Raw genomic sequence first — 27,289 nt, forward strand, 5'->3', positions numbered from 1 at the left:
TGCGGGCTGATCGATCATTTGCTTGTTTATGTGTAATGACAAAAGTATAAATTTGATTTATGTAGTTTGTATTTGTTAAACTTTTTATATGCAACAAATAGCATCACTGGAATAGTTGTTGCCACGCCCACGTCACTAAGAGGCGCTAGAGGTGGCAAAAATTCAATCGAGTGGTCTTTTAATTTACTTTTATAGTTTGCAGATATATATACACATAAATATATATATATCGGATAAGTAGACATGTGTGAAATTGCACTAAAACTAAATACTACAACATTTAAAAATGGATTTCTCATATGATATACATATATGATTAGTTTGAAAATTCTAGCAGCTCTCATTTAAACCAATTTCGGTTTTGGCATTTTATTAAAAAATATTTTTTAATTTTCAATTTGTTTTGTTATTATTTTATAACTGTGTATATATATTTGTATGTATACATGCATATAAAAACCATAAACTGCTAATTTTCTCCTTTGATTTTTATGTACTTTAACTTGAACTAAAAATAATAATTTGATTTTGCAATTTGTAATATTAAAGTTAAATAAATTTCTTAGTCTTTTCATTTTCCATGTGTGCTTTAGTTACTATACATATACACATATGTATATACCGTATATGTATACATAGCAAAAACTTTATATAAATTTAATGAACTCCTCAGGCCTCACAGCAACAACAACAACAATTGCACACAGCCTTCTTATATACATATACAATTATGTATTTCTTCTTCTCTTTTGTGTTAAAATTTGGCAATTTTTTGCGTTTCAAAAAAATTTCGAGTTTTCTACTACCCATTTTCCGTGTTTCCTTTAAGTTCTATCAGTTTTGTTCTCGAGTTTCGATGCTGTTGCTACGGTTAATTGTTTGTTGTTGTTGCTGCTGTTGGTGCGTCTGTGGGTTCATTGTTTAGGCACATGTTTTCAGAGCTTACACATAGAGCACTTAACACTAGGCATAGATATACTAATACTAATCATATAAAACTTGTACGCCTTAGCCCTTGGCACGGCGGCTGCCTTCCATTTGTCAATGTTCTCCCCGCAGCAATTCCATCAATAAATTGAAATCGGCACCATCGCGCGTCTTTATCGTAAGCATCTCCTTGCCCAGCTGCCAAGAGAGTTGGATTAGCTTAAGTATCTTCCAGATACACAAATTGCCACACTCACCTGACACGTGCGCTGCAGATCGGGTATGCGCAGCAATAGCTCCCCAAATTTGGACGGCGTATCGGGATAATGGGCCAACGTATATGCCTGCAAGCCCTGCAGCGCCTTCTCCTGACATTCTCGCACCTTGACCGCCTCATGCAGCTCCGTTGTATCTGAAAGATATTTGTTGCATGATGTCGGGATTGCTTTACTGACCAAAACAAGCAACTACTCACCGGACTGCAACAGCACGATTACCTTCATGGCAACATATTCGTAGCGATCAACGCGTAAACGTCGCAAATGATCCGTCAGATTCAACATGCGCTCAATGCAGGCCTGTTAAGCAAACGAGTATAACAGTTTAGTATAAGAGTCAATACAGAAGCAACAAGTCAAAGAGAAGCAGACAAATTGAATTATCTCAATGAGATAAGCTAAATAGTATAAGAGTTTAGTATACGAGCCAAGACAACAGCATTATGAAAATGTTATAGATTTGATTTTCTTAGTATCAAGTTGCAAAAGATAAAAAAAAAGTACCGTGCAAATTCTCTTTGACGACCTAGACGAAAGTACTAAGAAGATACGTAATAATCTCTATAGAGATTTCAATATTTTTACATATTTAATTCTGATATAAAGGGTATACAAAAGAACAGCACAGCTTGCCTGCAGAAATCGAATAGAATGTTCAAAATTGATTTTGTGGCTAGTGCAATAAATACAATATATACGGATATCCTGATAGCAGAAGGAAATACGATAAATAAATAAACAAATTTACTAGATAACTAGATAAAGAATTATTTTCGGTCGAGTATTGGGGTACGCTTTATTTTCTAGGTCTTGCTACGTTGCCCACCTGTAAGCCATTAGTTTTGGCCTGTGCCAGCGTTATCTTTCGGCCCTGTGACATCTTGATCTCGCCGGGCGTATCAATAGAACGAAAACAGCAGGAGAAGAGCAAAAGTTCACACCACGAGTTGATGAGCAGACAGATCTGATCATCAATCTGCAAAGAAGATAATAACGATTAGTTAAAAATGCCCACGTTAAGATATCAATTGATAAATACCGAGATGTTTTTGAAGAGTGGAAGACTCTTGCACCATTTGACAATCTTGTAGAGGCGATGATCGGCGACATTGCAGAGATGGGCAATCAGATCGGGATTGGCATTCTCGCCGTTGGATGAGAGACCAGCACTGGCCAGCAGTGGATTGGTCATCTGTTGTGCATTGGCAGTGTGATGTCCACCTGAACCCGTACCGCCCCCCGAGCTCGATGAGGAGCCGCCAGCGGCAAATGAGGACAGCGGTTGATTGATGCGTGCCAGTTCGGCATCGGTATATTGCCAGAGATGTTCAACATCCATGATTTCCTGAAAAGAAAATTAATATCAGTTTGAATTTGTATAGAAAATTAGGTTGCCGTCGAAGTTTTTGATAAGTTCAATGCTCAAATTTAAAACCAAAATAACTTTGAAAATTTATGAATACAGCTTATAAACGAAATTGAATTTAATGCCTGATTGAATCGGTTATTTCAGTTTGAAACATTTTAGCATAAAAAAAGGATTTTTCTTCGATTAAGAATTCAGTTATGGTTGCCAACTTTAATGGGTTAATACTGGTAAAAGGTGCTATAATATTTATAAATTGTATAAAAAAGTCAAAATTGAACTTGAGTTTTATTTTTTAACACAAATAAACATTATTAAAAATAAAAACTCAAGCAATAATCAATATATTATAAGCATATATATATTTTTTTTTTATTTTTTGTTTTAATTTTTTGCTAAAGAGTAAAGATTATTGTCTGAGTTATAAGGTATAACTAAAAATTAATCATTAAATATGAAGTAAATCAAAAAACAAATCAATTAACTAAATAATACAAATTAACATAAATTATAGCTGTGATTTGATTTACCTGCAACAGAGATGGAATGCTTGATGCTCGCGTCGTGTGATGATTTAGTGCCTCCGTTTGCTCCGTCTTGATTGATGTGCCCAGACTTGGACTAGATGGAAGGGAATTGGAGCCACCTCCAAAGCCATTGATTGGTCCGTGTTGCTGTTGTTGATGTTGATGTTGTTGCTGCTGCTGTTGTTGTTGTTGTTGTTGATGATGGTGATGATGATGATGGTGCAATCGCTGGTGTTGTTGCTGTTGGTGCTGATGTTGATGTTGTTGCTGCTGTTGTTGTTGATTGGCAACTGCGGCGGCAGCCGCTTGATCCGGACTGAGAAGCGGACTGAGCATCGAATTGGGCAAAGTGTAGGAGCATTGATAAGTGGAGCGACCGCCGCGTGTGCGATCCTCGCGTATGGCCTCCAATTTCATGCCCTTCTGCAGGCACTTCTCAAACCGGCAGGCGGGGCACTTTTTTCTCGTCGAGATGCTCACCTGGCAGGGACCACCGCGTACGCACACATAGTTCTTGCGATTTTGAACCGTGCGCTTGAAGAAGCCCTTGCATGACTCGCAGGAGAAGATGCCATAGTGAAAGCCACTGATCTTATCACCACAAATCGGGCAGGGTGAGTTGATGAGCTGTTGCCGTGATATGCCCGCCGGAGATGCCGGCAGTGATGTGGCCGTTGCATCCAGGGCAACGCCACTGCCACTGCCATCCACGCTGAGATTTTGCGCCTCCTGGCCGGACGCAGAGGCGGACGCAGTCGACGATGCCTCCACATTGAGTGGACGATACAGCACACTATGATGATGCAGGGCACCGCCATTGGCATAACTGGAGGCCGTTGCCGCTGCATTGCCGGGGAATATTGAGGCGCCACCGCCGGGCGGGGCATGACGTGCCTGGATGGGCGAATGGGTGGGACTAAACTCGGAGCTGTAGCTGTAGCAGCTGCTGTGCGAGGCGTCGCTGTTGTTGCGACTCAGCGAGGGCGTGTAGGGGGCGTGTCGCGATGTCAGCGGCGACTGCGACGGACTGCTGTGCGTATAGACGGAATGTATGGCGGAATCGGGACTGGGATTGGCGGGCAGCAATGGCAAATGGCCTCCACTGTTCGATTTGCTGCGATCACAAAGCGTTGTCGATGTTGTTGGCTCATATTTCAGATTAATCGGATCACTTTGCGTTGGCGCCAGTTTCAGTTTATTATTGGGTGCAAAGTTTTGTTTGATGGGTTGCAGATGTTGCTGCTGATGTTGCTGCTGCTGTTGTTGCTGCTGATGTTGTTGCTGCTGCTGTTGTTGCTGCTGCTGATGTTGTTGTTGTTGCTGTTGTTGCTGCTGTAATTGCATTTCGCCAGCTATATGCTCTAGTTCGGTTTTAATCGGTTGCATCATAGCTGCCACTTGGCCACTGCTCGCCTCACACTTGATAACCGTCTCCGTTTCCATTAGCTCCTCATCGGCCGCCGTCTCGGGCTCACTAAGTTCACCCTCCCAGGACATGGGTCGTGGACCATTTTTATCCGGCACACGTCGTCGCACCTTTAGATTCTCAATATTGGCCAACTCAGCCTCTGAATCGGACTCATCCTGCTTGCCACCAGGCATACCCAAAGGTATACGCAGACTGCTCCCATGATTGTGATTGTGATTATGATTATTGTGATTATTGTGATTATTATAGTTGGCTATAACCGGCACCAGATTCCCATTCGGTGTCGGCAGCTCGTCCAGCTCGCACTTGATGTTCGTCACGGAGACATTGTGACGCGTCGAGGAGGGCGTGGAGGACATGTTCACCGGCAACTGATAGCTACCACTGGCACCCGGAGACACACTTTGCTCCGTCTTTATGCTCGACATGTTGGGCATCTTCTCTCGATTAATCTCTTCTCTGTTGGATTAATCAATTGCAATTACAATTGCAATTCTCTAATTTCAATTTCATCTAGAATTTATTTGTGCAATTTATAGAAATTGGAAAGATGTCGTTGATGCAGTTCCATTGTGTTGTAAATCTGAAAAAATCAAAGAAAATATCTTTCATTAGTACTGTGATATATATATATTATAAACAGAGAATCAAACAGAAGCAAATAGGGGTTTCGGTACTTCATGAAATAACTATATCGGTTAAAGGTTACATTTGAGTTTTGTCCTTCGGTTCCCGTATCAGTATCGGAACATAATGGTGCAACAAATACATTTTGAAACATTTTAAATTGTTTAAGTGTGGCTTTTTTTCAAAATCTGACATATGTAAGAAGTTGAATACTTATATTTTATTTATTTAATAAATTCCATAAAAAGTTAAAACATAAAATTCCATAAAAAGTTAAAACATAAAATTTTAAGTTTTGAATATTCGAAAAATAAAAAAATTTAACTCTGGCAAAAAAAAAATTATTTGAACGAAATTAATAAAATACGAATGCAAAGGCCAAACCATGATCAAAATGATATTTCGCTTGAAAAAAGTAATTGGAAGGTAAAAAACGTTGTAAATTTTAAATTATACATTATTTATTTTAATTGTTAATTTAAAATCGTATTTCCTTACTTTATTAAAATTTACATGACTGCAAAAAAAAATAATTAATTAATTAGATTTTGAGAAGAAAATCTCTCATTTCATTTATTTATAATCATAGAGTTTGTACTCTTTCTGCGTTTGTTCACATTTTTGTTAGCTAACCAATTTTATAAATTTCTTATTAACCTGTCCCTAAAATGCTCATAGGGCCCTCCCCCTTCCACTATTCACCAAAGACCAACGACCTTGGCCTCTGCACGACAAAGGCGAGGCGAGTTATGCTAATTGAGTGCCAACATGTGTCCTACACACACACACATGCACACACAGAGCGAGAGAGACAGCCATTACACTGTCCAGCAAGAGCCGATGATGAATACTTCTTGTTATCAGCGACGAGCACGAACACAATAGCTTAAAACAACAATACAACAATAGCGCGAGCAACGAAAAATGTCAACGACCCGACGAGAACGAAAGAAGCGCAAAAGCCAATGTGGAATATTATAATAAAATTTAAGGTACATTAACCCAGACGCATGCTTGAAATGCTATCGTTATTGGAGAAGGGCTTGCCGGGCAATGGCAGTAATTTAAGTGGTGGGTGAGTAGTTGTAAAGTGGAGAGAGAGGGAATAACATTGGTAAATTACAAAATGCGTTTCACTTTTCGGCAAGCTGTTGTTAACTGCAAATGCAATAAATTGAATCTCTCACTCTATCTAACGGGCATCCTCTGTTTAGCCGGTACAACAACCTAACCGCAGTGACGTCCAAGACGCCAACCGGCAACTACAATAAATTAAAAGAGAGCGCGAGCGCACAAGTGAGAGCGAGTGAGAACGAACGAAGAATGGGCAAAGGACGACCTTCAAATAATGTTGAAATTTGTACGCAAACGACCTTGCATACAACAACAACGCGAGACAACGAAGCAGCCACGAAGAAGACGCAACGACGACAACGCCAACGACGACGTCAACGACGAAAGCAGCGAAAACGAAGCAGGGCAGCCACACTGCTCACACACATACACACAAAAGACGCAACACATGCGCGAGCTGCGAGAGCGCAAAGCAAGAGACGAAAGAAAGAACAAAAAAAAATTATAATTCATAGGCAGCAAAAGCAGACGGGGGTGTGTTACTCGCATGTGAGTGTCTGTCTATGTGTGTGTAGCACAAAAGAAAATAAACAAAAATTTTGATATCAAGAGCGACGAGTCGCGTCGCTTCGTGAGTTGCGCGGCAGCAGAGCGAGCTTAACAATCAAGAATAATTCTCATTGTGCAAAGTTGTGTGGGTGCCGAGAGGTCAAATAGAGCGGCTATTGAGTATGCTGACCAAGCAAAGAGAGCATGATGGAAAGAGTGAGAGAGCGCAGTAGTTGAACTGGTCAGCCGTTTGTCAGTATGTATTGAGACCCAGTTCCCAAAGGTTACAAGGGGATAACACGTTTGGGGCAATGTACGTATCAGGCAGATTGCCCGCCCTAGAGAGTAAACATATTTTTGAAAAGCATACATATTTATACTTCTCTGTACATTAACATATTTTTTGAAAATTTGCTGAACTAGCTTTTTATTTATTTTTATTAATTTTCATAGAATCGCAAGTCGTAAGAATACGACTACTGGGTATGTAGCAGTCGAGCACAGTCGACTGATGTGTGCTTACTTGTTTTGTATTGTTTTTTTTTTTTTGTTTTTTTTTGGGAAAAATACTCATACAATCTTTTATTATGCATACGTAAGTCTGTGGGTATTTACGTATGTTTTTATGAATATACTGAGGAGCCGACAAATGCAGCATAGTTACATATGTATGTAACTATACATGTATGTCTGCGTACATATTTTCTGATAGAACTGTACCTTGTTATAAGTAGGGACTATCGATTAGGCGGAAGTGTTTTGCGTAACGGCTTCTTGAACTTTCAAATCGAATGTGGATACAAAATGAGACGGATTAAAAAATTTATTAAATATTTAAAACAAGTAGATTCAATGTATTGTACTACATATGTATTTTATTAACTGAAGCAAATTATTCTATCGCATTTTCCTGCATTGTTTTTAAAGCTTTTACCTAAAGCCGTTGTTTTTTGTTTCTCTCCATTTCGACTAAAAACAACTTCATAAAGCACTATATCTAAAGGTACATTCTTCAAAGCTTTGAATTTATGAAATTTGATTTCTTGGATTTGAATTTTAACTATGGCAAAATATTCCATATTTTAGAAATATTTATTCTGGTTTTCATAAATATTGTTCTTAAGTTTTATAAGTGAAGTAATAAACTTATTTCATTTAAAAAAGACTCAGTTATTAGATGATTTACTCTATAATAACTCTAAACTAAATTATTTTGATTATTATACATATTATTCTACTTTATCATCGCAACCACATATTTTCAGTCTATGATCTAATTACTCTTATTAAATACGTATCTTTATCCAACACTAGAAATGCATATAGCAATTAGATACGTATAACTTCGATAGTAGTTTTCAAACATGCTGCAATTATTACGAGTACCAACCGTTACTGCATACCAAGAGTTCTTTTCTTTTTTTTCTTTAAGTATTTGACAAGCCCCTGAATAAAACTGTAAGCCAAAATGGCATACCAAAGTCAGCTTGAAGGTGTACAACAGAGCAGTTGGGGGGAAATTGAAAGGGAGTTGCTGTTGCTTTTGGCCGAGAATCGGGTTGGTCTACGTTTGCCCCTGAGCTGCGGGTGCCTTGTCTGTCGTTTATCGATTTTTATCATCGCAAAATGCTTTTGACTTTGACAGGCCAGAAAAAGCAGCTTGCAACTTGCAACTGGCAACTGACAGTGTACAACTCCTGACACCCAGACAACGAAAAAAAAAAGGGGTTGACCTTCACATTTTCAGAGTTCCTTTTATTTTTTCGCGTTTCAAGTTGCCCACTAGGGAGCTTTAGTCCCCCTCCGGAAATGTTGTCGCCTAACAAAATGGCGACGCTGTCGTCGTGTCGTTTGTCTTCCTTCTTCTTCCTCTTCACCTTATTTTTTTGCTGTTTGTGGTAAATCCATGTCAATAATATTCATGACATTGACATGCTTTGTGAGCCAAAATCCCAGGCTGTCGATGTTTCTAGGGGTTGGAGCTGAAAACTTTGTTGGTGGTGGTTATTCATTCGTCTTTACTGGGGAGTTCTTGTACTCTCCACCGGAGCTGTGCCCACTGAATGGGAAGTTGGTTTCAATTATGCGTAACATGAAAGCGTAAAGCATTTTTAGGGGGTTCTGTAGTGTGGCCAGGGTGTAGGGTGTTCTAATTGGGGATAGCGACCCTTTCTGTCCTCCCCCCTTTAAGCCAACAACGCAATTGTTTAGGGTTGAAACAATGGAAAACTCAGATAGAGAGAGTTGTTTGTGCTGGTATGACATATAATGGGTGGCTAGGGAAGTTGATAATGTTATAATGTAATGGGCGTTGAAAAGCTGAAAGTGGATTTATTGGAAAAGTAATGGAAGATAGGTAAAATTAGACTTCAATAATGAGTTTTGACAACTTATTTCTTATTAAAGTTTCTACCTATAAGGATGAACTCTTCTCTTAATATTTAGTAAGATGTTTTAAACCAAAAACATACAACTTCACTCAACTTATATATTTTCTGCTCTAAATGAAAAATAATCTTTTAAAGTATATGTTTAGATTTTTAACAGTCACTAAAATCAGAAATAAATTATTAAAATTTATATTATTTGTAAAAAAAAATATTATAATAAAATTAACAATTAAATTATAATACAATATATATATATAAGATTATAATAGTAACTAAACGTTAAGTTCAACTTTTTTCATCATATTTTAAAAATAATAATACAAATCAAGCTAGAGCTCACAAATGTGAAAGACGAGATAATATTCTTATTCTTTCTCCAAACTTGAACTTTACTTTTCTAGATTTCAATGTTCTGATAGCTAAAAATCCTAGCAATTATCTTCGCTGACATGCCAATTTTGAGGCTCAAGCATCACAGGATTATAATGCTATGCTGTGATCTCAATTGCTGACTGTCAGGTCGCATCATAATCCATGTCAGAAGCTTACATAACTTGGCCAAAAAGTGCAATTGCGGGCTGCATTGCAATGTGACTGTCTAGTATTTTAACACGATTCAGACCCCCAATGGACAGAATACATATGCACACACACACACACACATATACAGAGAGACGCACAACTCCAACACCTTTCGCCAATTGCAAACAAAGGCACAGGCTTAGGTTTAAGCCCGGGTACAAACCAGGCCCATACACAGACCATTGCAACAACAAATGCAACAATTGCAAATTGCAATTACATTGCCTGGCAACGAGCCACATTTTTCACTGTGCATTGTGTGTGCGTGTGTGTGTATGTGTGTTCGCTTTTGATTAATCATCAGAGCATGCAGCTGTGTTTCTGTTTCTGTGTTTCTGTTGTAGTTTTTCGGATCGGATTGAATCGCATTGGAGCTGGCACGTCATTAGCATAATGTGCAACAGAAGTTGCCTATGGAAAATGGCAAACAAATTGCAAAAGCCAACAGACAAACAGCAAAAATATTCGTTAAAAGCCAACAGGTTAGACAAGCACAACATGGCCATAATATCCATACTCAAACCCCAGACCCAGACGAAGCACAGTTGTTGGATTGAATACTGCGTGGTCGTCCATAGAATTTCCTATTGCAATTTGCAGGCATGCGAGTGCATGTGTGTGTGTGGTGTATGTGTTAGCCAAGCACTTCTATGCGAATCGACGCGACGTCTGCAGAACTTGATTTTCAACAGGTGCGTCGTCGTCTAGTCGACACTATCGACATGGATAGTTTGGCCACGATTTGCAATAGCTCATGAAAATAAACCGGTACGAATGTAAGAACTGCACGGCAACACTGAGAGAAATTACTTAGTTGTTTGACGCGTACAATTCTAAAAAATAAAAAAAAAAACGTTTTACTAGTTTTAACTTTAAAGCTTTAGTTTTCTGACTACACATAATTTTAAGATGTTTCTCTAGAGCCAAAAACAAAGTCAATAAATAAAAAAAGTAAGGTATTAACCATCAATATCTCAAGTCTTTCTGCAAGTCGTAAATTATTTTCTAGTTTTCTTATGGTCCTAGGGTACTTTCTTTTATGCCGAGATTTGTAGATCTCCAATTTTTTAGCTAACCTCTTTAAAAAAAAAATGTAGTCTTCTGATCTGCAGGTCTCTTAAAATAGTTGTCTTTTAATTGCACTGAAATGTCGACACATTTTCTTTCAGTTTATGCTACAACTTGTCAGAAAACTTGGACAACTTTTGCCACAAAGTTCACACTGGAAATGTTGTCAACATTGCCAATCGTGGTGCAAAATAGAGGCTCAGTAGAGGCATGCCACTGGTGAATTGGTGGGAGAAGAGGAAAGTCGGGGCGGTAGGATGCATGGGTCTTCGAGAACCCGCATTTTGTTTTTGGGGCGTTGCAATGTTGCAAAGTTGCAAGTCGCGTCTGCATAACAATTACAATTTACCGTAAGAGAAAAACAGGAAATGTTACGCTTGCGCCGTTTGCATTTTTATGACTTGATGAAGAGTTGGAGTATGCGACGCCACTCCCTAAAACTTCCCCCCTGCGGAGAAGAGAAGTGCATAGAACCTGTAGTGTAGTTGAATCAGTAGAGCTTTCAGCTGGAGTTAATGGTACTGTTTCGCATTATTTATCAAGTTTACCCACTGTCCCGCTGCCTTAACCCTACCCTGGCTGCCACGCTTCAGCTCGCAATCAATATCAACAAAAGATAAGCAGCCGAGCTGCAGACTGACGCTATCAGTTCTAAAGCTCCCCACCATTTTATTTATAATTTATTTCAACTTTAACTCATTTCTCTGGCTGTTGTTGTTGACAAACTTCGTGCTCAAGGTCGTCCGAATGCTTTTTATAAATAAATAAAACGACATCGTTCATTCTCGCTGTATTAAAAAAAAAAAAAAAACACCCGGTTCCCGACTCGCAGTTCTCAGTTCCTCAGTTTACTAGTCTTCAGTTTTTTCCCTCTTCAGTTTGTCGTGATTTTCATCCGAAAACTTGTTTATGTCTTGGACTTTCAAACGTTTTAATTAAATTAATTATATCGTTTAAAAAACACACAATAAATTTATAAATTATAGCATTCAAGATATTTTTGTTGTTTATAGACCGAATTCATGTTATTTGATTTCCTTAAAATTTCAAATATTCTTTTCAATTTATTCAAATACAGGTTTTCTATCGTGCCGAATTTTAAAGCATAGTTAATGTGTGCTAAATAAAAAAAACCAAAAGAGAAAATGTGCCAAATGCGCTTAAATATTCAAAGATAAAAGATACGATTACTAACAGCCGCCAAATACATCAATCAATTCGTATTTCTTTTTCATCGGGGTCTAGCAGTGATATATATAATTAAGGAGAAAGAATGGGAATCTTAAACCATGTTTTTTCAATATTACTGTCGCTATTCTCAAATCTATTCAAAGTAAAAAAAATATTTCAATGTTTAGCACAGCTTTTAATATCTATGATGGGAATAAATCAACATCACCACAAGGATATGATGGATTTCTATCGAAGTTTCTTAAAAATGAAGTGTTTTCATCTATACAATATTAATATATATACAAATGTATATGTGTATATATATATTAAACGTGTTCATTTTTTAAAGCTCTATCAATTATAATTTCTATGAGGCTGGCTTGTATTTTTTATGTAGCTTCAATGACACAACGTTCCAGCTCATCGATTACACAATAATGCGCAGCCTGCCAAACAGTTTCACTAACTGACTAACTCGATGCCTAACAGTTGCAGTTGCATCAATGTAAGTGGTACGCGGTATCAAGAATGCCAGCACGCACACGGTGCATTAAAAGTTGCACTCAAGCCAAATGCAACAAACAAACAAACAACAACAACAAGAGCTACACGAAACTCAGCTGCCAAACGGGCAGAAAGAGCTGAATGCGATACGCCAAACAACCTTGTCCCAAAACAACTTGCAAGTAATTCGTTTTTCCTTTTTATAACTTGTCTACATAAATAAATACATGTGCTTGTGTATTTGTATTTGTACACTGATAAAAGAAAATGTTTTAAAATCAAGATTTTGGCCCCAAAACTAAAATTTTTAGTCTAAAAAATGCGTCGAGAACATAAAATTTTTAATTAAGAAAACACATCTTGGTTCTAAGAACATTTAAAATAAGACCAAAATCAAAAAATAAAACAAATAAAAATTATTTTAAAATTTATTATTTATTTTTTTAATTATATAGATCTGATTTTGTCTTGGTAATTTTATAAATGGTGTTTTAATTGGTACATGTTTATACTTTCCAAACAACTTAAGATTTTTTGATTTGATTTTTTGGATTGATTTTTTTTTAGATTAATATTCTTAAAATTAGTAATGTGGTCTTAAAATTTTCTTATTTGAAGAACACAATATTTAAGATGAATATTCTTGATTTTGGAAGTTGGTCTTTTTTTTCAGTGTATGTGTATACCAACTTGACTTGATATTAATTAAACGCACGCAAAGCTCTAAACAGCCCGCGGCCACTGCAACTGCAACTGCAACAAGCAACAACAACAGTAACAAGAACAACAACAACTGCAAGTTTCAAGTTGCCCACCCAGCATCGAGGAAACAAGTTCCAACAGAACAAGAAAAAACCAAAGCATTTCGCATTGGCTTAGAAAAGAAGTCAACGTCTTGAGACCGCGTTGGATGCAGTGCGTTGATGGTGGGCGGCCTCCTCAACCGGGTGTACCGTCCATTGGCTCGTTGTGGGTACGTCCGCTTAACAATCGAGTTACCTGCCTGCCAGCTAAATACTGAAATTAATTTCAGACAAAATACACTAATCAAAACATAGCAAAATGGACAAAGATTAACTTGAAAAGTGGTAAAAAACTGCGGTTGTGCGTTCCATTCATTAAAAAAAAATATACATATTATAATTAATTTATAAAATTTTTCCCAATTTAAATTTAATTTTGGTACTGATACGTATCGGTAATGACTCCAAAACCAAAAGGACAAATCCGAAATATAACCTTTTACCAATAAGTTGTTTCGGAGCGTACCTGATCAAAAACCGGTACGGTTATTCTTTTCGGTTTGATTTCCTAATTAATAATAATTTACAAGATATATTCAAAACTTAACATTATTCTTTGTTTAATTGGTACAAGACACGATGTAATAAGTCATTTATTATTTTTGATCAATTAATGTACTTTAGTTTAGTAACGTCGAAGACAAATCATTGCTTAAACAGTACAGGTTAATAATTTGATGATACTTTTTATTTATCTTTTTCAAATTAACTTTGTGAGATATAAAAAAAATCTTCCATTGCTTCTATACTCAACAACTGCAATTTTACTTATTCTAGCCACTGTACGATGCTACTTTGCATGCACCGCTGAGCAGCAGTTGCAGTTGCAGTTGCTTGTGGAGCCTATTGTTTAATGACTCTGTTTAAATTGCCTTCTTGTTGCGTGGTAAATGCAACGCGTTCACCCATTCGACCATCCGTCAGTCAGTCATTTAGTTAGCCAAGTTAAAGCAACTCGTCATGGGAAAGCCAATGGTATTTGGCTTTTTGTAGCGGTTTTGGGCCTAATTTTTATGACCATACAAGTAGTTTGAATGCATATTTTTTTATTATTTATTTTTTATATTATTATTATTTTATTTTTATTGCATGAACTTTTTTTGTAATTGTTGTTTCCGCCAGAAAAAGCTTGAAAGTAATTGCAGAATGCAGGAACAAAAAATGCATAGAAAAATATATGTATATAAAAAGAATATAAAAAAATTTATAAAAAAAAAACAAACTTAATAGATCTCTGTACTTTTTTTAAGAATACTTAATAGCAGTTTTTTAAAGGATAAACAAACATTAGCAATTATGCATTGCTTTCATTAATTTGAAAAATAATAGTTTTAGGATTAAACTTTAGTTTATTTAATTATTGTCTGCATATTTAGTTAATTTATGCCCCGTAAGTAAATTTTTAATTAACATTTTATTTTATATGTTAATGGTCAAATACTTAAGATAGAATATTATTATTCTTTTAGAAAACAATTTTTTTTTTTTCATTTTAGAAAACAAATTATTTAGAATTATTTGCATCTACTATGCAGCCATGTGTAGTAAGCTCCCCATCCAATGTCATTGCTCCATTTGCCTTGGCCCTGTGCCCAACGAAATTCACATTCGTCTGTCCATTTCTGTATGTATGTCTGTCCGTCTGTCTGTATGTATGTCTGTCTGTCTGTCTGTCTCTGTTCGTCCTTTGTTCCGCTTTAGTTTCTCCATCGAAAAGGGCAACTGCAGTGTCACCAGCTGCACGCGCGCACCTCCAAATCAGGCCTCTCACTCTCTCTATCTCCCTCTCGCTCCCTCTTTTTCTCTTTCTCTCTCTCTCGTTCGCACTCTCTGATTCTATAACTAACTCTCTCGTTGTCTGCTATTTTGTCTTTGTGAGTGCATTTTCAGTGTGCTTAACTTTCAGCTGTTTCGTTCTTTATTTTTATTTTTTTTTTGTGCTGTTGCTTCTTTATTTGCTTTTTTCTGTTCTTTTTGTATTTGTTGTTGTTACTGTTGCTTTGCTACGCCATTTTTCGGGGCAAGGTCATCAACGAGACAAAGTCAATGGCCGCCAATGACCTCTTCTTCTGGCCAGTCTTCTGTTGCTTCTGCCTTTGCTTCTTTTTTCTTAGCTTAGTGCCCGCTGCCTCATTTACAACTTGTTCTTGGCATTGGAGCGGCGACTGCGACGGCGACTGCTACGGCGACTGCGACAGCGACAGCGCCCGATGAAGGGGCATTCATGATGACGTGTTACTTTTATTCTTGTTGTTCTCTGCTCCTCCTCGCATTTCTTTCATTTATTTTTCCTTTTCATAGTTTTGCTTGTGTTTCCTCTTCGCTGTCGCTTTGTTTGGATTTTTATGTCTTGGCAACAAGTCGTCGCTGTCGCTAACGCTGTCAACGTCAACGTCCACGTCTCTGTCGATGTCGACGTCGCTGCTTCGACTTCTGCTGACAATGCTTGAACGTATTTGGCCTTTCTTTTGTCTGGTTGTGTGTTCTGTTTTATGTTTAGTTCTTTGTGTCTTCTTCTGTTTCTGTCTTCAGTTCGTTGTTAGTTACTTTGTCCTCTTGCAAATGTGTTCAACGATCTTTTTACATTTTTTGCCATTCTTCGCGCTGTTTTTATTACCTTTTGTTTTGTTGTTGTAAGTTCTTCAGCCTCATGGTGGGTGAAAACTGCCTCAAGCCACTGTCGATTTGTGTCTCTATAAATTGTTGACTGTCACTGTTGTCATTGTTGTCATTGGCACTGTCTGCCTTTGACAACTCTCTTTACTTTACTGGTTCATTTATTGAACTTTATTCAACTATTACAATCGGTATAAAAGGTTAAAATAAAATTAATAAAACGACTGCAATGCTCAAAAAAAAAAATGATTTAACAAAAAATATATTTCTGTTTATTTATTATTTAATTATTTATTTATTGTCAAGCTATAAGCAGCCGACACTAAACTATACATTTAAATTAACAAATAAATTAAATTATTACTGTGTTATGTAAATGTAAATATAAATATAAATATTCTGGGGGTAGCTTAAATTAAAAGAAAAAGATTGGTCCAATATTTGTTGCAAGGATTGGGGAAAACAATACAATACAATACTTTTTTAACAGGGAATCAAACCGAAACAAATATAGGTTACGGTTTCGGTTCCGGCACGTCCTGAAATAGCTATTTCGGTTAAAGGTTTTATTTCAGTTTTTTTTATCGGTTCCGGTTTCAGTACCGGTACGTAACGGTATTTCAAAATAATTTTGAAACATTTTAAAATTTTAAGATGTCGTTTTATAATAAATAAGACATCGAAGTAAACCAGACCTAGGGCAAAAAATTTTTTTTGAACGAATCTAAAAATATTTGAATGTATTTAGAGGCCAAATCATGATTAAAATGACATTCCGTTTGAAAATCTATTCAGTTTTGATCAAGTTATGACAGTTGGAAGTTGGACAACTTTTTGACCTAGTCACTTTACCACAACCGTACCAGTACAAACGTTTCGGTATTCGGTTCTTGACAGAGAATTTTCATTCGGTTACGGTTTCAGTTCCGGTACTAAAAATGAAACGGTTAGTTTCGGTTAAAGGTTCCGGTGTTATCTCCTGTTTTTTTTATATTTAAAAATCAAGGAAATATGGGAAATATTTGAACAAATAAAATAATTATAAAGATTTGTTTTTTCGTTAGTTCTGGCTTAATTTTATTTCACAAAAATGAACCCAGTCTTCAGTTAATGCTAGGCTCCCATTACCTTTAACTTGAGTCATTAAAGCGCGTGCTAAAAACTCTCTTTGTAACTCAGATTCCTGGGTATATGCATACTCGTACATATGTAGGCATCAAAACAACCGCCTTAAAAGCGCCTTAAATTGGACTTGTCCCATTCGTTGGGATTTGCCTCCTTTAAAGCCGCTGAATAAGACATAAATCCTTGAAATTATGTTCGACCCGCTCCTTAAGTTGCGTCTCCGTCAGACCCGCAGTTCGTGCGTTGCCACACTTTTGTACAAATATTTTCGTTACCCGTTTTAAAGCCTTGTTTCGTTCTGCATGCCGTCCCGTTCCCGCAAACTTGATTTGTTTTGATTAAAGCAGACCCAAAATGCGTTTGCCATACGATTTTTTCATCTGTTTTGCGTTTTTTCTTCCCTTTATAAGTTTACTGCCTTTTGTCGGTTTCAATGTGATGTAGAGCCCCCGTTTTGAAGGACATTCGTTTAATTTAGGACCTGAGAAAACACATATTTGCAGGCGTCGCTTATTATGGCTGCGCATTTTTTAAGTGGAGCTAAAAGCGGTCGATCAGTAGACGGTTATAGTTTCAACTAGAATCGATTTCACTTCTCGAAAATTTACAAAAGTTTCTCAATAAGTTATAAAGCTCAACAAGTTACAGGAAGAAACTTTTAAGCCAGCAGAAATTTCATTAAATATAATGTGTTACGATAAATAATTCTCGTCGAATATATTATAATAATATATTTAAAACTTAATTATACTTTGATAATATCACAAAAGATGCGAGTCTAATAAATAAAATATTTCAGCAAACTTTAAACAGTAAGTAGAATTACAATTTTAATAAAATTTATCGTATTGAAGGAGTAACATTGAGTAAGATTGTGATACTTTGCAATCTTTTAATCCTTCCTCCTAAGCTAAAGCTTATTTTGTATCGTGACAATCGTGGCAATTATTTGTAGAAATATGTAATAAGAAAACTAGGGCAACATTTATCCAAATATACTAATTTTATATAGATAGTAATATCGATAATATTGATCAAATCAACGAGATTTTATTGTATTAATGAATATAAATTAAATTATAAGATCGTATTTCTTTGAACTTCAAAGCAACCTTTGTTGACCTTGAATAGCCCTGTCCGCAGACAACAGAACAACTTTAACATATGCCTTTTATAGATAAGAACATAATGACTCCCAGGCAGACAGTTGACCTAATTCAACTCTGGTTAAATCAATTCGTATGGAATAGAATACATTATTTTGTCAATTCAAATTAAACGGCAGGTTGACAATGCTGGTCTCTCTATTTGGGCACTCCAATGTTTTCTCTATCTATAAAGATAGATAGAATGTAGCTTCCAAAATGAAGAAAAAAAAATAATAATAATAATGTATATAAAATAAATTAGCACATTTCAAACAGGAAATACACACATGAAATAATCAAGCACAGAAGAACGTTCTATGTGGTTATCTGTATCTGTGAGTGTGCGGTTCTATAGAAAGCTAAGCAACGACCTTGAGGCGATATTTCAAGTATACACACGTAATTATACATATGTGTAGAATCGCTATCTGTACATACAAATACAGTCTAGCATCGATATAGCTAATAAGAAATGCATTTGAATATCATAAATTATAATGTTTTAATAGAATTAAAATTAGTATCGAAAGTCTACATGATTATTTACAATCTGTTTCCTTCTCAAAGTATACATATCAAAGTATTTCGATTATTTATCATATATTAATCATATTTCTGTTTTATTATAGTTCTTACGGTTTCTTTTATCTTTCCTTGACTGTGGCCTGAGCTGATGAAAAATTTCGCCACGTTTTGGCCAAATGAGTTAAACAAATGAATCATGACAGCAGTTCTATATAGCTTTCTATATATTATATTGTAGTAGAATGTGTAGGTATGATTCTGGTCGATTTATCTTTATGTAGGAATGGACTATAGCGAAACGGTCGCGTGATGGTGCGACGTTCGATGGGCGATATAACACAGCAACATTGGTACCCGTTAATTGGCTGTGAAAAAGGCTGCCAACGAATATGCCACAAAACAAAATTAATCGGCCAAATATTTGGCAGATAAGTCAACACAGCATTTGATAAACACCTGTTGTGTGGTTATCGATTATATAAGATAGATACTAACTGAATCTTTCAAATGGACAAGCAAACGAGCATTGTAAATATTGAATATTGTAAGAGATGACTTTTGAAACATAGATACACAGTCTCGAATTTATGCGTAACTTTACTGTCTAGATTTAATTGTAAAATTCAGGGACAGTAAGTAATTATTATTTTGTTTATTTTAATTGAAAAAATCATTCCCTTCTAGTAACTGTAAAAGAACGTGAAATATACCAAAAATTTTCTTAAAGGGTAGTCTATGCAATTTCACCATGATCTTAAGATTTATAATTTTGATTATTTTACTCATAAAATAATCATAATTTTTGTCAAAAAAAATAAATCTAAAGAAATAATCATTAATTTTGTTCAAAAAAATAAAACTCATAGCACATTGATTAGTTCTTGATTTTTATTTTTTTGAATCAAATATAAAACTCAAAGTGTTATTTTGACTATTTTATAATAATTAATGGAATATATGGACAAAATTTATAAACATTCATTGTCAGTGAACAATTTTTAAATTTAAAAAAATCTACTTTCAATTATAGCATATATATTTAATATTTTCAGAAAATTCAATATAATGGAAGTTTACTTGAGAATTATGGTTTATTATTCAATATTATTTTACCTATTTCAAAAAAAGTTTTATTGATTTGATGTAAATTATATATTCTAATTGTAACAAATATGTTGGTAATTATTTCCATTGTTGAATTGTAATTTCATATTATTTAAATTTATTACTTTAGGCTGCGGCTACTGAAACTATTCAGATAAGTTCTGGCCCTAAATAAACCCACAAAAATCAACGACGGAAAGTGTTAGCTCTGTTAAGTTGAGGGCTTGGGCGATAGTTAAAGTTAAGCGCCAAACATGATGGAGCCATGCGTCATGTGAAGCGTCACTCAAAGTGAGACCCAAAAGAAACCTGAAACAGGAAGAAACACGTTTCTTCTTACCAAGTTCTCTCGTGTGTGTGTGTGTGTGTGTGTGTGAGTGTGTTGTGTGTTTGGGGAGGGAGTGGAACCAATCAAGCAAAGCAGCAAAAGAGGACCAAAGCATAAAAGCAAAATCTAAATCAAAAAGCCAAACAATCTGTAGAGACCCAACTCTCAGCTCGTTGGGCTGGCGGCAATTTTCAAGTGATTAGTCATCAGACGAAGCAACAGACTAGAGCAAACCCAAAGAAGAGAGAGAGAGAAAGACTGACGAAGAGCGAGAGAGAGCAAGAGTGGGGAGTGTCACTGTCTACCAAGCGATTGAGAGTTTCCCTAAACGTTAAACAGAAATGTACAACTTATAACTCTTAACTCCCAAACTTCTGAGCATTAGAATAGTTGGAAATAAAGTGTTTTTATTGAATCGTTATTTGTTTTATAGCGAGCAACAACTTTCAACTAGTTGTTGTACGACTTTTGTTGTTGTTGTTTTTGTTGTTGTTGCTGTTCTTATTATTGTTGTTTTTGTTTTTGTCTGCAGCAGCTCCGTGGCCCAATCAATTTTTATCGTTTTGCCTTAATTTGATGAGATTTTTATCGATTTCTTGTTCTGCCGACGATGCTTTTATGCTTGCCATCTTTTTACTTTGCCTACTTTATTTTTCTTTTGTTTTGTGCATAAATTAAATGGCTAATGGCCATAAATTTACATCTTGTTGTTGTTGTGGCTCCTTTTTTAAATTTTGCTGAGATTTATTAGCTGACCTTCAACGCTAAAAATAAATGAAGTTACAAGGAAACCCAAAATAACAAGATCATCTTTTGGTCTGCTAAAAATAAAGCAACAATAATTACATTTTTTCGATAACTATATGCCAAATAGTTGGCTAAACTTGTATAAAATCGGCTTGTAGATATCTAAAATATTTTACAAAATAATACTATTAACACTATTCAAACTGATGATATCAAGGAGTATTCAACTTTATTAACTTTGTTTTAAAAGTCTAAATTTTAGGAACAACAGATTGATTTTCATTTTGAAAGTTTCAATAGCTCATGAGATTTGATGAATTTTTCCAAATATCAGCAGATCTTAATAGGTATTACACAGTTTATATTTTAAGTTTTGCAACTAAAATCATTTTAGATGTTTGTAGGTGTGAATTGTGTGATAGCTTACCAAGTTGTATCGATATGTCTTTTTTATGCACATCAACAGAATTTTTAACCATATGAAAAACTACTCTAAATAATCTGACATGTAAAGAGAGCATTAAAATTGCTCAGCCTAACAATACATTTTTATAATTTTTGAAACTTTAATTTCTTCAAGTGAAGTCATCGATATTTTTTGTTAATTGATGTAGAAATTTACGCTGATATCTAGAGCATTATTGTAGCTATATCAAAGACGATTCATTAAATCTAAAGTACTTTAGTTTATGAGCTGCTTTAGCCTTTACTTCCTAGATTGAAGCATGCTTAAGTTCAGCTGCAGTTGTATTTGTAGTTGCTTGCAATTGTTACACAACCCGACAGCAGCAACAACATTTGCTATGCAACAAACATTGCATTTGGCCACAGCAATGGCAGCTGGTAACGCTACGATCCAACGATCCAACGGGCAACTGCAGAACTGAACGGCAGCAGTTGTTGTAGCACAAAAATTGGCCAAAACGATCATGTTTATATAGACACATAGGCCATAGACACGGCGCCGTCGAGCAACGGCAGCAACAGCAACAACGGCAACAGTTATGGCAATTGCCAAAGTTGCAGTTGCAGTTGCAAAAATCAAACAAAAAGCTACAAAAAAAAAAAAGGCAGGCAACAAACGATAAAAAGCCATTCAATGTTGGCCAAAAGTCAACAGCAGCAGCAGCAACAACTGTTGCAGCCAAATGGCAACAGCAACAGCAGCAACAATGTTGCCATCACTGCAGCGAATGTTGAGTCTACAACAACAACAGTAACACTAACAACAACAACAACAACAACACAGTCAAGTTTCTTCGTCTTCGTCTTGTGCTTCTTCTTCTACTTCATCTTCTGGTTGGTGAGGTTACAACAAGGTAAACCTGCTGCCATGTTATTGTATCTGTGCTTTGATCTCTCGCCTCAGACAATAGAACAAAGCGAAAAGTTGTTGCTGTTGCTGGTAAGACAACAAAAACTACAACAACAACAACAACAGCTTAAGAATTATGGGAGGAGGTCAATGCTGCAATTGTTAACTGCTAATTAGCAGTCACAGAGCGCCCAAAGAGCATGTAACAATCGATATCTGCCTGGCGGACATATCGAGAACCGGTTAACAACAGATGGGCGAATCGAAAAAAATAATAAAACGTCAGAGATGTTGCTGTTAACAACAACAACAGCAACGGTTGCTAGTGTCGTAGTTGTTGCTGGCAAATTAGTGATTTAACATGGTATATCTATCCATAGACAAATTTAAAATATATCGATAGGTTTGCGACAACGATAAAAGACCACATGCGATACATAAATCAGAGTGGAGTCTTTAGATTTAGATTCTAAGGCATGTCAAAATCTAAATACACTGATCGATTATGAATCATACTATCAAAAAGAAATATATAAAGTTTTAAAATATAACTAAAATTTTCTTTAAAAAATTACTCTTTATCAGTTATCAATTTAATTATACGTTGTAGGAAACTGTAATCTACACTGAAAAAAAATACCAACTTCTAAAACTAAGAACATTCATCTTAAATATTTTGTTCTTAAAATAAGATTTATTTAAGACCAAATTACTAAAACTAAGATTATGAATCTGAAAAATCTTTAAATCTTAATATAAGAATAAAACTCTTAAATGGTTAGGAAGTATAAAAATGTACTAAAAAAAATGGTGGCCCCGTGGCACTCTGGTTAGAGAAACCCACTATATACAAATTAAAATAACATTTATAAAATGTAAAAAAAAATTATAAATATGAAAAATAATATTTTTTATTTTAATTTAAAGAAGATTTATTATTAAAATAAGAACTTGCTCTTATTTGAAATATTCTTAAAACCAAGATGTGTTCTCTTCATTTAAGAATTTCATGTTCTCGACGCATTTTTTAGACCAACAATCTTAGATCTGAGACCAAAATCTTGATTTTATAACATTGTTTTTATCAGTGTACGAGCTATTGATAACGTCATAGTTATAAACTAAAAAATTGTACAATTTATCAGTGCTGCCATAATGACCGTTAAAAAAAATAATTATAATAATAAGTATAAAAAAAACAACTCCCAGCTGAAATGCATCCGAATCACAAGAGACACATTTTTTTCAGTGTTTTTCTTTACTTTAAATGGACATAAACATTTAAAGTTTAAATTTTAAACCTTTTTGAAGCAGGACATATCTGTCAGGAAAAGGGATACCATATCGGCACTGTTAATTATGATTTTGCGATTAATCGATAACTTTATGCTTAACCTTCTACACTTCTCAATGCAGCCTGCAGAACTTACAATCTCGACCACAATCGCCTCTGTTTACCTTCTGCCCTTTTGGCTTCTGCTTAAGTTATGACAACAAAAGCTGTAAATTAACATTTGAGGCCGCATTTAGCCACACACTTAAAAAGAGTTCAAGAACATAAACAAAGCAATGGACGTGTCCAATGGGGTAAACCAAAAAAAATCGGAAAGAAAAAAAAACCAGCCGACAACCGACAGAGCCAATCAACTTACAAAACTTGCCGACGCCGACAACCTTCGCTGAGCAGAGAGCAGAGGTTGAGGGAGGAAGCTGCTGCTTCTGCCGACTGATAAAAGCAAAGACCGCACATAAACCCAGTTAACAAGTAAGAGAGCACAACTGCAAAACAGCTCGGCAAGGTGATACCCTGTATCATTCATCAATCTATCATACAATCAGCTATTAATCTGATACTAAAGTGTCGAATCTTCTTTATAATAAACCAAATTAGCATTAAATATTCAAAATGAATTGATAAAAAAAATGTATTTGTAGATAATTGAGTTGTATTTAATAACCGAAACAGGCAAATTTTAATGTGTTACATTTCTGAGTTTGTAAATATCAATATAGTATTTTATTTAAATAACATATCATACCCAATTAAGCAAATTGTATGCTTTACAGGGTATGATAAGTGAACAAAACTGCAACAGGCAACCAATAAACACAAAAACCGCAAGTCGACGTAGTCAAAATAATAATGAGGCAACATTTAAAATGGTTTATGAGATGGAATCGTCATCATCATCAACATTATGATCATCATCATTACAATACACCTACGGCCCAGACCGAGCGTCCGTTCTTCGATTTTTCTGGGTCAAGCTACAAGCGAAAGACGCGAAAGCCGCGACAACCGCCAGAAGAAATGTGTGGTAGAGTTCAAAACGTGCCCGGGCCGCATCGTTAAAAGCTTCTCTTAACTGCGCTCTCCACTCCACTCCTCCCGGACACTCCCGTACCGTCTGCTCTCCTCTTTTCTACTCTACTCTACTCTACTCTCCTCTCCTCTCCGGTACTCTACTCTACTTTACTCCACTCCGCTCCGTTCCAAAACAATTTCCGGTGGCCTATGGGCCCAACAACCACTGCACAATTGCAGTTACCCATTCCCAGTCTCATTCCCAGTTCCAATCCCAGCTCCAGCTCCAGTCACAGTCACAGTCCAAAAGTCCAGGGCATGAGTCAGCCGCAAAGAGCCAACGCTATAGGAAAGTAGTTCAAGTGACCAATGGCGCCGTTACATTTCACTGCTTCAAGAGTGAAGTGGCTTCACTGTACTTTGCGTAGTCCTGAGTTGGCTCTACTCTGCTTTTTAGCGTACATTTCCCTCGCAATTGGGCGTTAATTAAATTGTTTTGATTTGGTTGCTTGAGAGGCTTTTGTGGTTAATACTCAAGTGGGTGTAGCCCAAGAGCAATCGCCGATCAAGATCGAAGAAATAAGATTCCATAAATATATAGACACGAAAAATACTAGCAAGAAAATTAGATGTTAAAATACTGATCTGAATATAGTTACATTAAAATATTCTTAAACAAAAAGTAAGACACTCTTATTTAGAATCTATGCAGAGAAACGACATTGAGGTATATAAAAAAAAATGTCAGTATCAACATTTAATACAATATTAACTATTTAAAAATATTTATACGTCTTAATTAATTTTGTCTAGATAATTTTTAAGCCTAATGGTTTCTTTGCAAAAATTAAACTTTTTTTATTAGCCTGTTTTCTTGATGAAAATTAACAAACTAGTCTGCTTATTTTATATTTTTTAATTTAACTGATTTATATCGAACACATTGTTTACATGATTACATTGATATGGTGATAATATTAACGATATGATTTTCTCTGTGATATGTTTAGATTTTATATTTAATATAATGTCACATAATTGCATTAACTAATTAAGCTAGTTAAAATTAATTTAAAAAATACGTACCATTCAAAATCTTAAAATTAATATTCCAATTGTCCTTATTTTCAGTCTAAAAAGATTTCGTTTGATATTCCGCAAGTCCAAAATTGTCAGTGGCAATGTAAATTATGTTTTTAATTAACTTTTAATATGTTATGTTTTTTGATAATTGATTAAAAATTGTTTACATATATTTATGAAATTATAAATTATTGATATTTGTATTTATTTATTGATTTTACATTTTGTTGTTGGTGGTGGTGTAAAATGATTTTATAAAAAATATTTGCACGTTAACGATAAATTATTATTGCACAATGAATGCCGCAACTTTGAATTTTTTTGACCTGTGAATTATTAACGGTAAATTAATCATTCAGTGTCGTTGTCTGCGCGTAAGTGTGTACGTAAGAACTTGTGTGAATATATGTGCATGTGTGTGTGTGTGGGTTAACGAGCGACGAAGCAGCAAATTGACAAAAAGTAAATAAACAAAATGCTGCAAAACGGCAACTGTTGAAGTTGCAAAAGTTTGCGGCGACCAAACGCGGAAGCTGCAAGCCAAAACCAGAAATAATTGTTTTTTTTTCTTTTTTTGCAACGCTATCCAATAAGAATCACACGACGTGCGCTTTCTTTATATATATGTACATGTAAATACAAGTGGGTTGGTGTGTGTGTGTGTGTGAGTCGTTCTTTTTTTGCACTTGCTTGCTGGCTGCTTTCTTTGCTGCTGCTGTTGCTGCTCTGGGTTTCATTTTACACGGCAGCAGAGCAGCGCTGCCTTTACCATTGCCTTTGCCCAGATACTCTTGCGTTGCGTTTTTCCTCACCTTTGCAGAGTTTATTGACATTTTCAGCATTTGCTTTTGTGCGCTGCTTTCTTTGAGCGAGCGTGCGCTCTCCCTATTTCTGTGCCTCTCTCTCTCTCTCTCTCTATATCACACTCTCTCACACACACACAAACGAACACTTGTTTTTTTTTTGTAGAGAATAACCTTCAATTTTATCTTATTGCGCTCTTGTTGCCGTCTTTACACACACACACACACACACATACGGCCCCACATTTGATGTTGGATTTACAACTTTTGTTGTTTTACGCTGCTTGAATTAACTTTTGCCTTCGGTTCGGTTCTTATGCAGCTTGAACTTAATTTATGCATTTACGCTTATTTTAATGCAATTGTTTGCATTTTTAATTTACACTACGCTTTACACTTACACTCAAACACACTCATACGTGCGACGGCCGAAACATTCACGAATATTATTCTTGGCACTTCCTTATAATAATATGTTTACAAATATCATTTCTTTAAATAAATATATATTGAAGTAAATTACTATTTAGTTATTTGTGCTAATTTAGCTTGTTTTGCGCAATAAAACGAAAATTTGCAATTAGTTTTTCCTCAGTACGCTCGCGGCGCAACACAGACACGCGCGCAACTTCTCCGATCGGCATTTGTTTTGGTACTAACTGCAGTGTGACCCTGCATGGCAAGGTGAAAAATCATGCGTTCTTTAACAGAAGCCGATGTCAAAAGAAAATAGCAAAAAAAAGTGGCCAGACCTTAAAAAAGGGAATTGGTATCAAAAATAAAAAATTTACCAACACTAAAATCCCATAATTTTTATTTTAAGAGCCGTTTTATGAAACTTGTGAAAATCTCTATTAGCTGAAAAAATGGCTGTTTCTGGCTGGAAAGCATCC

At 35.7% G+C, this 27,289-nt stretch overlaps 1 protein-coding gene across 1 annotated transcript; it reads right to left on the minus strand.

Moving 5' to 3' along the window:
* Window positions 1–747: 747 nt before the first annotated feature.
* LOC117782211 (nuclear hormone receptor FTZ-F1 beta) lies at window positions 748–25,812 on the minus strand. The gene is made up of 7 exons (XM_034619228.1): window positions 25,597–25,812; window positions 3,102–5,110; window positions 2,245–2,550; window positions 2,032–2,181; window positions 1,403–1,505; window positions 1,185–1,339; window positions 748–1,125 (listed from the first exon to the last, which is right to left on the minus strand). Exons 2-7 carry the CDS (start codon window positions 4,962–4,964, stop codon window positions 1,042–1,044), a joined length of 2,661 nt encoding a protein of 886 aa, XP_034475119.1. The 5' UTR covers window positions 4,965–5,110; window positions 25,597–25,812; the 3' UTR covers window positions 748–1,041.
* Window positions 25,813–27,289: the final 1,477 nt, after the last annotated feature.

The sequence above is a fragment of the Drosophila innubila genome (genome assembly GCF_004354385.1).
Source record: "Drosophila innubila isolate TH190305 chromosome 2L unlocalized genomic scaffold, UK_Dinn_1.0 4_B_2L, whole genome shotgun sequence".
NCBI lineage: Eukaryota > Metazoa > Arthropoda > Insecta > Diptera > Drosophilidae > Drosophila > Drosophila innubila.

Excerpts from the sequence above, each read along its gene's own strand:
- LOC117782211 (XM_034619228.1), bottom strand. The coding sequence starts at position 4,964 with ATGCCCAACATGTCGAGCATAAAGACGGAGCAAAGTGTGTCTCCGGGT. Across the intron at positions 1,506-2,031 it reads CCAAAACTAATGGCTTACAG|GCCTGCATTGAGCGCATGTT; the intron begins GTGGGCAACGTA and ends TTTGCTTAACAG. Across the intron at positions 1,340-1,402 it reads AATCGTGCTGTTGCAGTCCG|ATACAACGGAGCTGCATGAG; the intron begins GTGAGTAGTTGC and ends AATATCTTTCAG.